General features: G+C 30.7%; 2 protein-coding genes across 5 annotated transcripts; one reads left to right on the top strand and one right to left on the bottom strand.

The window, feature by feature from the left end:
• Positions 1 to 685: 685 nt before the first annotated feature.
• On the bottom strand, positions 686 to 10,105 carry Ago3 (Argonaute 3). Of its 4 annotated transcripts, none has more exons than XM_072890932.1 (12): positions 9,066 to 9,206; positions 5,382 to 5,749; positions 5,122 to 5,304; positions 4,636 to 4,831; positions 4,241 to 4,554; positions 3,873 to 4,140; positions 3,422 to 3,775; positions 3,082 to 3,332; positions 2,547 to 2,697; positions 2,156 to 2,356; positions 1,862 to 2,053; positions 686 to 1,737 (listed from the first exon to the last, which is right to left on the bottom strand). In XM_072890932.1, the coding sequence occupies exons 1-12, from the start codon at positions 9,102 to 9,104 to the stop codon at positions 1,399 to 1,401; spliced, it is 2,856 nt and encodes a 951-aa protein (XP_072747033.1). In that variant the 5' UTR covers positions 9,105 to 9,206; the 3' UTR covers positions 686 to 1,398. The 4 variants fall into 4 exon arrangements, with proteins under 4 accessions (XP_072747033.1, XP_072747051.1, XP_072747042.1 ...); XM_072890950.1 differs by lacking the exon at positions 9,066 to 9,206 and adding an exon at positions 9,983 to 10,105 and having other exon boundaries at positions 688 to 1,737; XM_072890941.1 differs by lacking the exon at positions 9,066 to 9,206 and adding an exon at positions 9,946 to 10,099 and having other exon boundaries at positions 688 to 1,737.
• A 1,082-nt stretch (positions 10,106 to 11,187) lies between these two features.
• LOC140667816 (queuosine 5'-phosphate N-glycosylase/hydrolase-like) lies at positions 11,188 to 12,968 on the top strand. The gene has a single exon (XM_072896086.1). It carries the CDS (start codon positions 11,432 to 11,434, stop codon positions 12,446 to 12,448), a length of 1,017 nt encoding a protein of 338 aa, XP_072752187.1. The 5' UTR covers positions 11,188 to 11,431; the 3' UTR covers positions 12,449 to 12,968.
• Positions 12,969 to 13,450: the final 482 nt, after the last annotated feature.

Below are 13,450 nucleotides of genomic sequence, written 5' to 3'. Positions count from 1 at the left end.
AACTAAAAAGTTTCTTTGTTTACAAGACTAAAAGCAATAGATAAAACTTAAAAATGATAATTGGAGAATTAATGTTAAAACAAAATGCTTAGATATATCATTTTGTAAAGTAAGTTAGTAAATAATGTTAGTATAAGAGTACTAAAAAGATTAATTACAAATAGTTAAAAAATATGAAAATAAAGCAAGATTCTCTTTTTTTAAGCATAAAACATATTAATATTATATAACAGTATTCCATAAATATACCGCTATAAAATGTGTTACATTGTTCTTTTAAATGTGTGTACATAAAATATATTCAAAAAAAATATGTAATAACTAATAAAAATCTAATATTTTATATGCAAATATAAAAAAAAAACAATGTTTTATTATATGGTATTGAAGAGAAATTTATTTTAATCTCACAAAGAGACTATTTTGGCACCCATTATGCAAAATTTTGTTATATAAAAAAATATAATACTGTAAAACTTTTTGCTGAAATATATTAGTGTAGATATATATTCAGCTCTAAAAATAAATCTTGAAAATTACATTAAATATACATTTACTTAGATCATAACACAATAACAAGTAGCAATGATAACAATCATATTGTTAATTTATGAGATCATAATATTCTATCCTTTAAGTTCCTAATCTAAGAAATAAAAAAGAAAAAGATTAAATTGATTAAACTCTCTCACAGATAAATCATTATTTATTATAGTCTTTACTTTAATACTGATAGTTTTTCAATACTTTTGCAAAGTTTTAACAAGACTATGAAAATAAATGCAAAATAAAAATCAACTTCTTATACTATGACAAAAAAAAGAATTATAAGTTTTTTATTTTTAACTTTAAATTATTTTTTGGTTGTACTCTTTCATTAATCTGTTTACATATAAAAAATAAAAAACTAAAGCTATATGTAAAGCTAAAAAGAGAGAATGAACTATATATTGTTTCAAGGTAGCAAAATTTGCATTGATATTCACCCGAGTGCCAAATGCAAAGGTTACTTTCTGGGTTAATACAAATGCAAGTATTACTTTGTACACTAGTTGTACTCTACTTTGACTATGAATAAAAAAAATAAAATATCTCTGTGCAGAGACATATGTCCAAGTGCATTATTTATAATATACTTGGTAGTAGTCTCCTGTTATTGTCTTCTTAATTTTTGGTTATTCTTTGCTTTGTACGTGATATTTTGACGAAATTACCATTCATAATCGATTAACATAGTTATTTGTATAGAGAAACAAATCAAATAAGTCATATAAATAATATAATCCTATCACCCTTTTAAATATTCTCCTATGGATGTTTTTTTACTCGACTTGAGGGGACAAAAGAGGAAAAGCTGGCTAGAGTGAATGAAAAAATAATCAAATATAAGCGAGAAAGTTACAGATAAAACAAGATATCTGAGAGGGAACGATGTGGCTCGGCTTGAATATTTTGACCAACTAAGTATACCAGCTTGTGCGCGTATTGACAAGGAGCAGGTACGCGAATCGTACCAGGCCAATTGTAATACAAGTGACAGAGTTTATACGTAAGTCGTTGCATATGGTCAGTCTCCATTTTGGATGAATCGTGAAGAACAATGTAGTGAGTGGGTGTTACTGTACCCTGTCGTGCACTTTGTGGCACGAGGAAGAAATCGTAATAATTTCGTCTCGTTATAAAAGAATCAACAATGGTACCCGCCGCGGGGTTTTCTAAGCCTTTCGGATTCCTTCCCTAAAAATCAAGAATAGAATGTCAACTTGTGTCAATCGTCGAAACATTAATTGTTAAACTTATTATTAATACGTAACATACATGTTTCGTGATTGTATCAAATAAGTAGTTACATAATACTCACATGTCTGATGAATAACCGTGTATTGATACGTTTTTGAACGATTATTACACTAAGTTCCGGCTTATAATTCGATGCAATGCGGTTGAATGTCATCATTAATTGCTTTACTTCATATTTTTCGACATAATCTAAATCACCGTCGCCGACTCCATCGCGATATATAATTATACGGTCCGGATTACACCCGTTATGCTGAACAGCATTACATAACACATTTATCATTTCAACATATCATCGATAGAAAGACTTCAGCATATTCGAAAGGTACATAAAGATAGATAAATAATTAATTACTTTTTGAAATGCATTGACAGCTGAGGTAAGACACACTTGTAGCATATCTACCAACTCTTGCTTAGAAGCTTGCATACAGACTCTACTGTGCCATTTGCTTAATTGAGTATCTAAACTAGCGACAAATCCCGCAACACTCCTCTTTGCACTTCTTCCTACACCAGCATGATAGACATCTATGCCACACACCATACAATTTTTCTATTCCACAATAACAATAAGAATCAAACAAAAAAAATATAATAATAAAAATAACTTAAAATATATAATTTATATATAAATATAATAAAATATATAAATATAATAAAAGTAAAATAATAATATATAAAATATAAATAATAAAAATAAATAAATAAAAATGAATAATGAAGCACAAGGTTTTCCTACATACCAATGGCATATTTACAGTCCAAAGCGCGCCTCCCAGTTTACAATTTATTTGAAGCGCAATCTTTTCTGTGACACTTTTTAATTTTGGAGGCTTGGAAATCGTTTTCGAGATGATAACCTGCGACGGTACTGCTCTTTGCACGCAACATAGTCTGTAAATATATAATAGACTAGTAAAAACATATTCTACTACTTTTCAGTCATTATTGCAGAAGCAAATAAAAGTTTCAACATATGTTTTCCACACACTATAGATACAATTAATTTTTTTATTCAATAATATAAAACTCTTATAGTGAATTCGGCGCACATGCACTGACTTTGCTCTAGTGCTGCCCCGACACTGAATTGTCTCTGTGTAATCTCAAATTGCTTTGTCCAAAAAGTCAGTGCAACATTTTTTACTCTCGTTCAGTTTTTTCAGTGCGCATTAGTGCAAATGGCCGAATTCGCTATTATATATAGTATTATATATAATATTGTATTTCTGCATGTAAAATACAATAAAATTAAAAAAAATAACAAAATCGATTTACTTTTTGACAGCAGAATATCGATCAGTGCGATTGGTTGGAAATACGATGACTATTAATTCAATATTATCATTGATGCTGTTTTGTATTTCTCGTAGATAAGTCTCAGTTCTATCATCTCTTAGCATAATCTTTCGTGGCTCGTTAATCCGCATCCCGATCGCTCCTACAATCTTTTTCAGCATCTCTACGAAATCTTTTACACAAGTGTTATCCCTTGTAAAATATATGATATGCCAATTGTTCAAATTGGGCTGAAATACAAAATGTTTGTGTTCTTACAAAATCATTCATTAGGTTGTGTTAATTTTTCAATTCTCTCTATTTTTTTCAATGTACTTACAGTACGTAATACAGGATTTTTTACTGCAGCATTACTCCAATCTCCGGGTTTTTCAATCGTCAGTTGGCATGTTCTGTTATTCCCGAAACGTATAATTTCAGGATCGAGACGTCTCGCAGTAAATTGAACTATGTCCTTGTTTAAATGTAAACCCCATCCTGATAATAATTCTTGGGCGACCTTATTATTTTCTATCTCCTCTATAAATCGTTTAATCACGTCCCTACGATGATCGGGCGACGATTGCGTAATTGTGCTCAAATCTTTCATTATATAGTGATTGGAACGGATACTATCTGTGAGACCCGCAGCGTAGCTCAATTCCGGCACCAAAAGAATTACTCTTTCCTCCTTCTATCATATTCAAATGATTTTTAACAATGACAAATTTTAAGTGACATATCAATAATAGAACATGTAGTGAAAATGCATAATGCATAAAATAACGAACCTCGCCAGTCGATGTTCTGACCGTAGCACGATGCACTAAAAGCGGTTGCTTTCTATCTTCAATCTCTATATTCCAATGTTTCTTATAATAAGTGATTAAAGATATTTGCTCATTATTTTTTAGGAATACATATTCTGGTGTTTTATCCCATGCAATATCATCTATACGATATGTCTTATTGTTGTATCGTGTTAATATGCTTGTACCAACTATCTCGTTTACTACAGCATCTTTGTAATCGCGCGGTCCTTTACGAGCAATGTCAGTTCTGTAAAGTAATCACAGAAAAATTTAGTCAATTATTCAATTATAATTTTATATATGATATGACTTAATAATCTTGAAAAGAATGATATGAAAGACTTTACATTAAATCTCTCACAGTTTCTGTTCGCATTATTCGATGCTTAGAATCTAAACACAGCTTTAAGCCACCCTCGTATTCATTTATAGCAGTCACATAACCAGGCCACACTTCTAATCGATGTTGCTCCAGTCTTTGCGCGCTAGTCGGATTAAAATTTTGTCGACCAATACGAACTAAACTAAGTGCTCGCATAATACGATTGAACAAAACGTTGAAGAATTGTATATTTTCATTCATTGATTGTTTCTTCTTAAAAATAATTGTAAGAGTTACTTGCGATCCATCCATTGGATGTTGTGAATGATAGTTTGTGACCTGAAAGTTTGACAATTATGCGTTATACAATATAAAACATATATTAAATTAGATAACTTTAATCATAAAATTTAAACTCACATCTTGTGGCAGTTTTTGTGGTAAGTAAAGTATCATTCCATCAAATGTTCTTATTCCTAAAGTTGCGGAATGTTGATTGAGCAATTTACGACGTAATCCTATCGAATCTATCTCTGGAGCATATTTAACTTCATATTGGAATAAACCTTTTCCAGGTTCTATTTTCAGGTCTATATAATTGGCAAATATTTCTACTCTAAAAAAGACAGTTTTTATATCAAATGTTGCCACTATTAAATTATAACATAGACATATTCAGTGACTATATAATAGCTTTTCAACGCAATTTTATTTTTATTTAAGAAATTTCAAGTATTTCAAATAATGATCACGTTATTTCTATTTTTTTTAGTTATTTAACAACTCGTACAACCGACTCAAATTTGTTTCAAAAATTTCCTATGTACCCCGAAAATATGTTAGGTGTAAGAGTATATGTGTACATGATGTAAACATGTATTATTAAAATTAAAAACCATAAATTACTTTGTGCCACTTTTGCCTTGTCGACATATTGGCGCGGTATCTTCGGAAGGATATACGTCGGATGTAGACGGAGTGTCATATACGGAAATATCAGACAATTTTCCTAACACTCCTGTCGGATCTTCTGTTTTAGTAGACGTGCTTGCTTGTGCAGAGGCAACTGAACTATTACTATGACCATGACTAAAAAGAGTATAGTTATTTTAGTAAATTTGCATTCATAAATATAATCCAGATATTACATAACTCGTCACACTCACTCCAGTCTTTTTGCCAAACTTAGGAGAGAGGCTCGTCGTCCCTTTGCTTGAGTAGGGCCTCTGGAGCCACTGCTGTTCAATTCACTGCTCATACTCAATGATTTTAACATACTAGTTAATTGAGCACGTCCACGGCCTGCACTAATATTTAAGGCACTAGTAAATGAGCTCTGAGATACTTCGAATGATCTAGTCTGTTCATTAGATGAAAAACTAGGTGTTTCTACAGAATGAGATAATGATTCAGACCGTGCATGCTCAGCAGTTTGTACTTTTGCCATCGCTTGCCTTAATGCGAAACCACGTCCTCTCCCAACAGGTTTATTGTTATCCTCCATTTTTGATAAAAATGTATGCCTTCTGCAAATCTGTAGAATATATAATGATGTTTATTAACAAATATATTAAAGCTGTTCATACGCACACTACTATCACATATGCAGAGTGGAAGTACTCAATTACTTCATTTACTATTCAAATATACTATTTTATTATTTATATCAAAATAACTAGAAAAACTTCCATATATAAATAAATAACTTTTACAAAAATATATCATAGTATATGTGACAAATTTCAAGTTGTGACTAACAATCTTTTTTCTTCGTTATATCTGTTAATGAGTGTTGGAATAGAATGTGATTTTTCCAAACGATACAATACAATACAAATTAATTAACTTTAAAATAATGATCACAAAGAATTGCACTGAAGTTTGGAATATTCAAACAAAATAATAAACCAATTCATGATTAAATGATTTATTTTGGTTAGGTTCAAAAACCTACTCGTTAAAATATGTCGATTAATTAATCGTTAAAAAAGAAAAAAGATTTCTTTGTCCAAACAAAAATTACTACTCGACGAGTATATTTTCGAACGCAATAACCATAATAATTCTAGTCTTAAGTAAATTGTTACTTGTGGACTCTAGTTAAAACTTGGACATTCTGATCTAATTTTAGTCAAAATAATAAAAAATGTGTAGCCACAAACTTCTATATATTATACTAGACCGCTAATAATGGTCTTCCTAAAGGTAAAATTTCGGCAGTTATTTATTATAATATATAAATATATATATTATATACAAATAGAGATAAAATATAATTACTGCATTAATGAGCAGAATATTAATCAATATTTACCTATTATAATAAAATAGCTTATTTTTTAATAATTGCCGACAAAAATTGAAATACAACACAGAATAAATATTAACCCAACCTACGTATTCTACACAATTGTAAATTCTTCGATGTTAGCAGTCTAATAAAATGTGTTTGAAGAGACGATATTAGCTCAAAAGGTGTTGTTCTATCTTTGTTTTTTACTCCTACACTGGGATTGAACTGACTGCACAGGTACCAGTTCATGTCTGTTTTTTGTTGCTGAACTGGTTGCACTAGTTCAGAGGGTAACCTTCTCCTTCCAATATGGAGGGAAAAAGATACCCTCTGAACTAGTGTGGCCAGTTCAGTAATAAAATACAGATCTCTCAGGTCTGTTTTTCATTTTCATTGTTTCCTCTTCGCATTAAAAGGACTTATTAAAAATTGAACAAAGACAGAACACACTAATAACGTCTTTCCAAAAGACAGCCTAAGGTTACGTTCTAAATAAAGACTAAAATAATAAATTTGAAAAATAATTATACTTAAATATATTATTTTATGATTATCTGTTTCTGAGAAATTGATGTTGTTATTGTCGTGAAAAATCACGGACAAAAATAACCTACCAATAAGAGTTAAATCGACTAAAAACATGACTTGATTTTTTCTGCAATGATTTAACCAAACTCTCGATCTCAAATAGAAAACGAGTTTAGCTTAATCATCAAGGAAAAATGTAAGTTCTTCAAGAGAACACTCAAAATAGTCTAGACAAAGGATATGCGCGTGACACGTTTGAACACGTCTATTCCCCAGGTTACAACAACAAAAACTTAAAAATGATGGCCAATAATCAGAAATGCATTTTATGTGGCTCGTGTATTCCGTTTTTATTTTCAAAATTATCTAAAATACAATCTTAAAACGTTATAGCCATTTCATATATTGACTAGGTGAAATCTTAAAATTTCAAAATAATTATCTAAAGAACGAACTTTGTAAATACGGTCTTTTATATATAAATATAAACTAATTATAATGTTAAAATTTTCAATATTTCTGATTGATTCCGTCATTTGTAGAGAAAGACAATCAATTAGAAGTCGAATAATATCCAAATTTTAATTTAAGAATCACTAAAATAAATATTTCCACAATTTCAAGGTAGTGATGTAATTTGATACATATCTTCTCTGTTAAAATTCTTAGAAAGAATGTACCTAGAATATAATTTTTTTTTCTAAGTAGAGTTATATGATACTGAAGTTATATGATTCAAGAAACGGTGTCGCATTTTTCTCGTGACAGCAGATAAAAAGAGAATGTTCGTAGTTTCTTTTCACTGTGATTTCTTATGTTGAATTATGATATCGGGAAACATATATACGTTTTCATTACATTATGTATACGTCGAAACAAATTAATTTTTTTCGCATATCACCATTCATATTTGACCAGTAATATAGATTAATAATATCTATTTGACTCATCTTTTTTCGGTTTGTAAATTAATAAATAATTCTTCATTATATAATTGTCACCAAAGATTTATTCTCGTTAGAAATTTAAATCATATGTAGTTTGAATTACAGTTAAAACTCCTTATTCATGGGAAATAAGTTTCGTCTGAATGCTGTAAATTGTAGAAAAAAACATGAATATGGGATGATAAAATATATGCAAGTGTAAGGAATGAATGTGTTTCAAGAAAATTTAAAATTAAGAAAAATGTTATTAAAAAAGGTGATTTTGCTTTGAGCGGCATAACTTTTTTCTGTCTTACACGAGTTATTTTTTCTTCGTTTTTACTTTTAAAATCGACATAATGATTCAAGTACACCACATAACATACGTTTATTTCGAATATCGGCTGAACGATAAATGCACGTACGCTCGTTAAGGAAAATGCCGCCAAAGCTTTTCGGCATCGTAACACGATGTCAAAGAGCGTACAAGCGAGGCTATGTAACAGCGCGATTTTAAAAGATGATGGAATTTATTTATTTATTTATCTATAGATCTAGTAGAATTAGAATAGAATTGAAATTTTTACCGCGAATATCGAGAACGCGAACAAGGAGCTTTGACTGTATACGTTTATTTACTAATCATGAAAAAAATTAAACTTATTTCTATGTATAGTGCAAGTAAAATGCAAGTAATTCTTGCTTCTCGTATCGTGATTTATATATGCCCTATGTTCAATATTTGTAATAAAGAATCTTAATATTAAAAACCTCTAGTTAATTGCGAATTTTCTATTGTAATATTAATAACAGTCAATAAAAGATTTTCGATTAAATTTGATTTAAATTTGAAACGATCATCGGTCGTAATAATTTTTTTTTAATTTTAGAGAAACAGAAATAAAATATAAAAAACTAAAATTTAAAAAAAGAGAACATGTACCATAAAAGCGACAGATATCTTTAAAAAAACAAGAAAATTAAAGAAAAGAAAAAATATTTGTGAGCTAAACTACAGAATATTGATCATGTAATTTTCTCACTTTTCACGTTTTCACCTAAAAGAAATATTACATGATTGATACAAAAATAAATTCAATTACCTGACAAGTTTGTGTACAATTGTTTACCAATGTTTTCATTTAATGTTTGATCATAATGATGAAAAGAATATTATATACATAGATCCACAAAAACCTTCTTTTCAAGTTAGAGGTCATCAAGAGTTGTTATTACATTACACAAAGTTGTTGTACATTAGCAGAACAATTTAACTTATTATTTTGTTCAAAGATCATTTTTTTTTTTAATCTGATACATGTACTACTAAAGTATATGCAAAGTATATATAAAGATCTCTAAAAAAACTTTCATAAAAGCATAATGCAGTCTGAAATATAAAAAAGAAATGTCTTTTTTTTTAATATGCATGTAAAATATATTTTCATATAAACATATTGCATATAAAAAACAATTTTTTGATCTATATACACAATGAACAAAAAAACTGTAGCCATGCTACATGTCGCTACATGATTTATAAATTGCAACAAAGAGGAAAGATAGTTAAAATGCAAAAATTTATGAAATAAAACTGCTACTTGCCTATAACTATCAATCAACACTTGCCTATACATAAAAATAGCTTACATTTTTGTAATAAATAATTGTCATAATTGTCGATAAATTGAAACACAATAGGGAATAAAGAAATATTAATCCAACCTATAAATTCTACCCAATTGTAAATGGCTGTCCTTTAATGTTAGCAGTCTGATATAATATATAGAAGTTTGTGCAATACTTATATCTTCTCGTTTTAAACAAAAATTCTTTGAAATTAAATTGATCGCGTAGAGTTTTTGTTTCTAATAAAAAAAATAAAAAGAGTACGGTCGAAGATGGTGGATCATTAACCTCTCGCGTGGATTCTCGCAGAAATACTAATACAATAATGTGCGAGTTAAACAAAAAACTGCTCACTTGAGAATTTCGAGTAACAAGGTTTCAAGCTTGATACCTGGCGTGTTCCCTTCCGAAGATACTACACTCTTCTTATAGGATTCCCGTCCACTACGGAATACCGCAGCTCGTATTTCTCTTCTTCCGCTTACCAATTACATCTTACGTCCGCGCATCGGACTATACAACTTGTACAACGTCATCTTGCGGAACAGGTAGAAGACTGTTCATAGAAAATTATTGATAACGACAGTTTGTGTCGGTATAACAGGTTGTTTATTACCGACAATGTGAAGTTTACTTACCTACAGTAAAGCTCGTATCAGACTACAAATTGAAAATTGAAGATCGAAGATTAAAGATTAGAATTTGACTAATCAGAACAAAAGGAACTAAAATTGCTTTGTCTTGATTGGTCAAATTTCAATCTGCAATCTGTAATCTCAATTTTTAATACAGTCTGATACGGACTTAACGCGCAACGAGTTTTTTTTTTTTTTAATTGGGCGCATTTAGCGAACTCGTCCGCTGATTGGTAGCAATCGAATGTGATTGGCTCTTACTTTTGGAACCAACAATTCAATTCAGGACAACTTTTTCTGCGTTCAAATAAGATGTAAAAAAGAAATTTATAAAAGAAAATTATTTTTCTTTCACACGCGTGTATTATTATTTATTATCTTTTATGCAAGAGATTTGCAATCGCCCGTAGGTGTCAAGTGGGAACAAAGATAATTTAGAAACGTTAACATGAAACAGAAATAAAGGGCCGTCTACAATAGGTGTTGTAAGTCGTAGGCCGCAAGAAATTAGCCAATCACAGTTGACCTTAGAGAAGACTATCGAATATCATTGGTTAATTTCTTATGGCTTACGATTTACAATACCTATTGTAGACGGCCCTTAAGTCATAATCATTGCCACTGCTGTTCTCTGAGATTTTGATGCAATGATTGCATCATATTTCTGATGATAATAATATTGTTCGCGATAACATTATCAACATTATCGATGCTCTGCAAACAATCGATATCTTTCTTAATATCTTATCTATCTTTAGATTTACTTTTCTAGCTGAACTTTCTTTACATTTTGCATTTCTCGTTTTTTCTTTCTTTCTTATTCTTATTTTACATATTTATCTATCTCATTCTATTCTGTTCTAGTTCATCTAAAAAGTACAAATTTACATAACAATAGTATATCTATACTATTAATATAATAGTTCTATAATAAACTATTATTAACGCGAAAAAAGAAAAAAAAATGTATTTTCTTTAGTTGCACAAACATCGTTTTATCTTCCTCACTCCATTGATGATGTCATGTCATACTCCACTACCAAAGTGCGACCGGCATCAGCTGATCAGCTCCTCGTGATGTCAGAACAGTTTCTGTTTGGACTGACATTTGAACGGAGCAAATCGCTTTTTCATCACACAGTCATCTCCCAGTTATTCAGATACACGATACAGTTTGAAACGTAGTTCAACCGGCAAGATTTATCATGGTTTTGATGCCGAAAGAGTCCGCAAAGTTAGTCGCCGGCTTGGCAAAGGACGTGTTCATCGAGAGGGAAGGAGTGAAGAAATTGGCATTGGCAGTCTTTGACGGTATCAAAACACATAAGATTCGCGCAGGCAATTTCTCACAGATCAAATTTCATCCGAAAGCTGATGATTTTAGAGCGGCGGATTGGATATTCGTCCTGGACACGTTGAACTTTTCATTCTGGACCGATACTGGTGCTAAAAAATGGAGAGTAAACGGAGAAACTGGATACTTTGCGTTTTGCGCCGCCGTCAATAGAGCCATCGACCAAGGGAAGCCAATGTGGGATCCCAAATATTACTCACAAATAACACGGCAGGACGTCGAGACCATTTTCCGAGGCGACGACGATGAGACTAACATTCCGCTCATACAAGACAGAATTAAGCATCTGCACGAGGCCGGTAAGGTTTTGTTGGATAAGTATCAAGGTACGTTCGCAGAATGTATCAAGTCCTGCAACGGTTCAGCCGAGAAGCTACTCAAACTGATCGTCGACGAATTCGAGTCGTATCGAGACGAAGCCGATTACGAGGGACACAGGATCAGTATCTACAAGAGAGCCCAGATATTGATAGGTGACATATGGGCCTGCTTCGAGGGACGCGGGCTCGGTGAATTCCACGATATAGACAGTATCGCAATGTTTGCCGATTACCGTATCCCCCAGGTTCTCGTGCATTTCGGCACTATGCGCTACAGTGATTCACTCAGGAAGAAGCTCGAGTCTGACGTACCGTTGAAGCAGGGTGACAAGGAGGAGGTCGAGATACGTGCCTGCTCAATCGAGGCGGTCGAGCAGGTTTGCGACGAGGTACGAAGATTGATCGTGGCTGATCCGAAAGTGGATTTAAACCCGACGACGGCCGTCAATGCGATCGTCATCGATCACTTCTTATGGGATTATCGACGAGAATATGCTGAAGAATTGGAGAGCATACCATTCCATAAAACTAGAACCGTGTACTATTAGAGAACACATAGAACACTATGTGTTGAGTATCAGGACCACTCTGAACTCTATACTTTGAAACGACTACAGCTGCTATTGAAAATCATATGACCTATTCCTCGAGAGATTATTCAGAAAACAATCCATTTCTTTCCAATATACCATATATTTTTATTTAGTAGAAAGATAGCCGAATATATTAATATGCTACAGAAAAAGTTTATGTGAAAAACAAGAATAACTTTTCCCATTTTTTGTGCGATTTTTATTTTACTAGCAAATTTGATAGTACTTTTTGTTTATTTCAGATTTAAAATAGAATTCAGTCATCAAATCACAAAATATTAGCGACTGGAATATAAAAATATAATAAACTTGAATTCCTATACATATATACAAACGTAACATAATTAAGCGTACAACTATTATTTTATATATAATTAACACCTTTTAATTGTATTTTCTTTATATGTGTACATGTTTGTGAAGAGAGAGAGAGAGAAAGAAATGATAAGAATAAAAGTTATTACATGTTCTAAAACACATCTTATAATATTATATAATGTTCTAAAGCAATCTTAAAATATTACATAATGCAAAAAATGCAGTACATATGAAAAATGATTATCAAACAGATAAAATATATATTTAATTATTGATAAAGTATAAAAGATATAACGAGAAAACATATAATGATAAACTAGTCTTTATGAACAATAAGCAGAAAATACAATTAAAAGGATAGATTTATCAGCAAGATTTTTAACTTTAACAGAATACACACCCATGTTATTAAATATAAAATACATAAATTACATTTTTTTAATTTAAACAATTTTAATATATATTTTTTTATATTAAATGTGAAAAACATGATAATATATAATTTTGTTATATTTTTATATATTTTTAATATATAAAAGTATATTTAATAATACATAAGAAAAATAAACAGCTTATAAGAATAATGTAATAAACATGTAATAAATAATGAATAGTAGGATAAAAATACTTATTAATTTT

The sequence above is a fragment of the Anoplolepis gracilipes genome, chromosome 1 (genome assembly GCF_047496725.1).
Source record: "Anoplolepis gracilipes chromosome 1, ASM4749672v1, whole genome shotgun sequence".
In the NCBI taxonomy this organism is placed as follows: Eukaryota; Metazoa; Arthropoda; class Insecta; order Hymenoptera; family Formicidae; genus Anoplolepis; species Anoplolepis gracilipes.
This window is presented reverse-complemented; position numbering and strand designations above follow the sequence as displayed.

What these genes read in the sequence shown, in the direction of transcription:
- Ago3 (XM_072890932.1), bottom strand. Translation starts at nt 9,104, where the DNA reads ATGAAAACATTGGTAAACAATTGTACACAAACTTGTCAG. An exon ending in AAAATCCTGTATTACGTACT is followed by an intron (nt 3,333 to 3,421) that starts GTAAGTACATTG and finishes TTTGTATTTCAG; the next exon opens with CCCAATTTGAACAATTGGCA. An exon ending in CGATATTCTGCTGTCAAAAA is followed by an intron (nt 2,698 to 3,081) that starts GTAAATCGATTT and finishes ATATATTTACAG; the next exon opens with ACTATGTTGCGTGCAAAGAG.
- LOC140667816 (XM_072896086.1), top strand. Translation starts at nt 11,432, where the DNA reads ATGGTTTTGATGCCGAAAGAGTCCGCAAAGTTAGTCGCCGGCTTGGCA.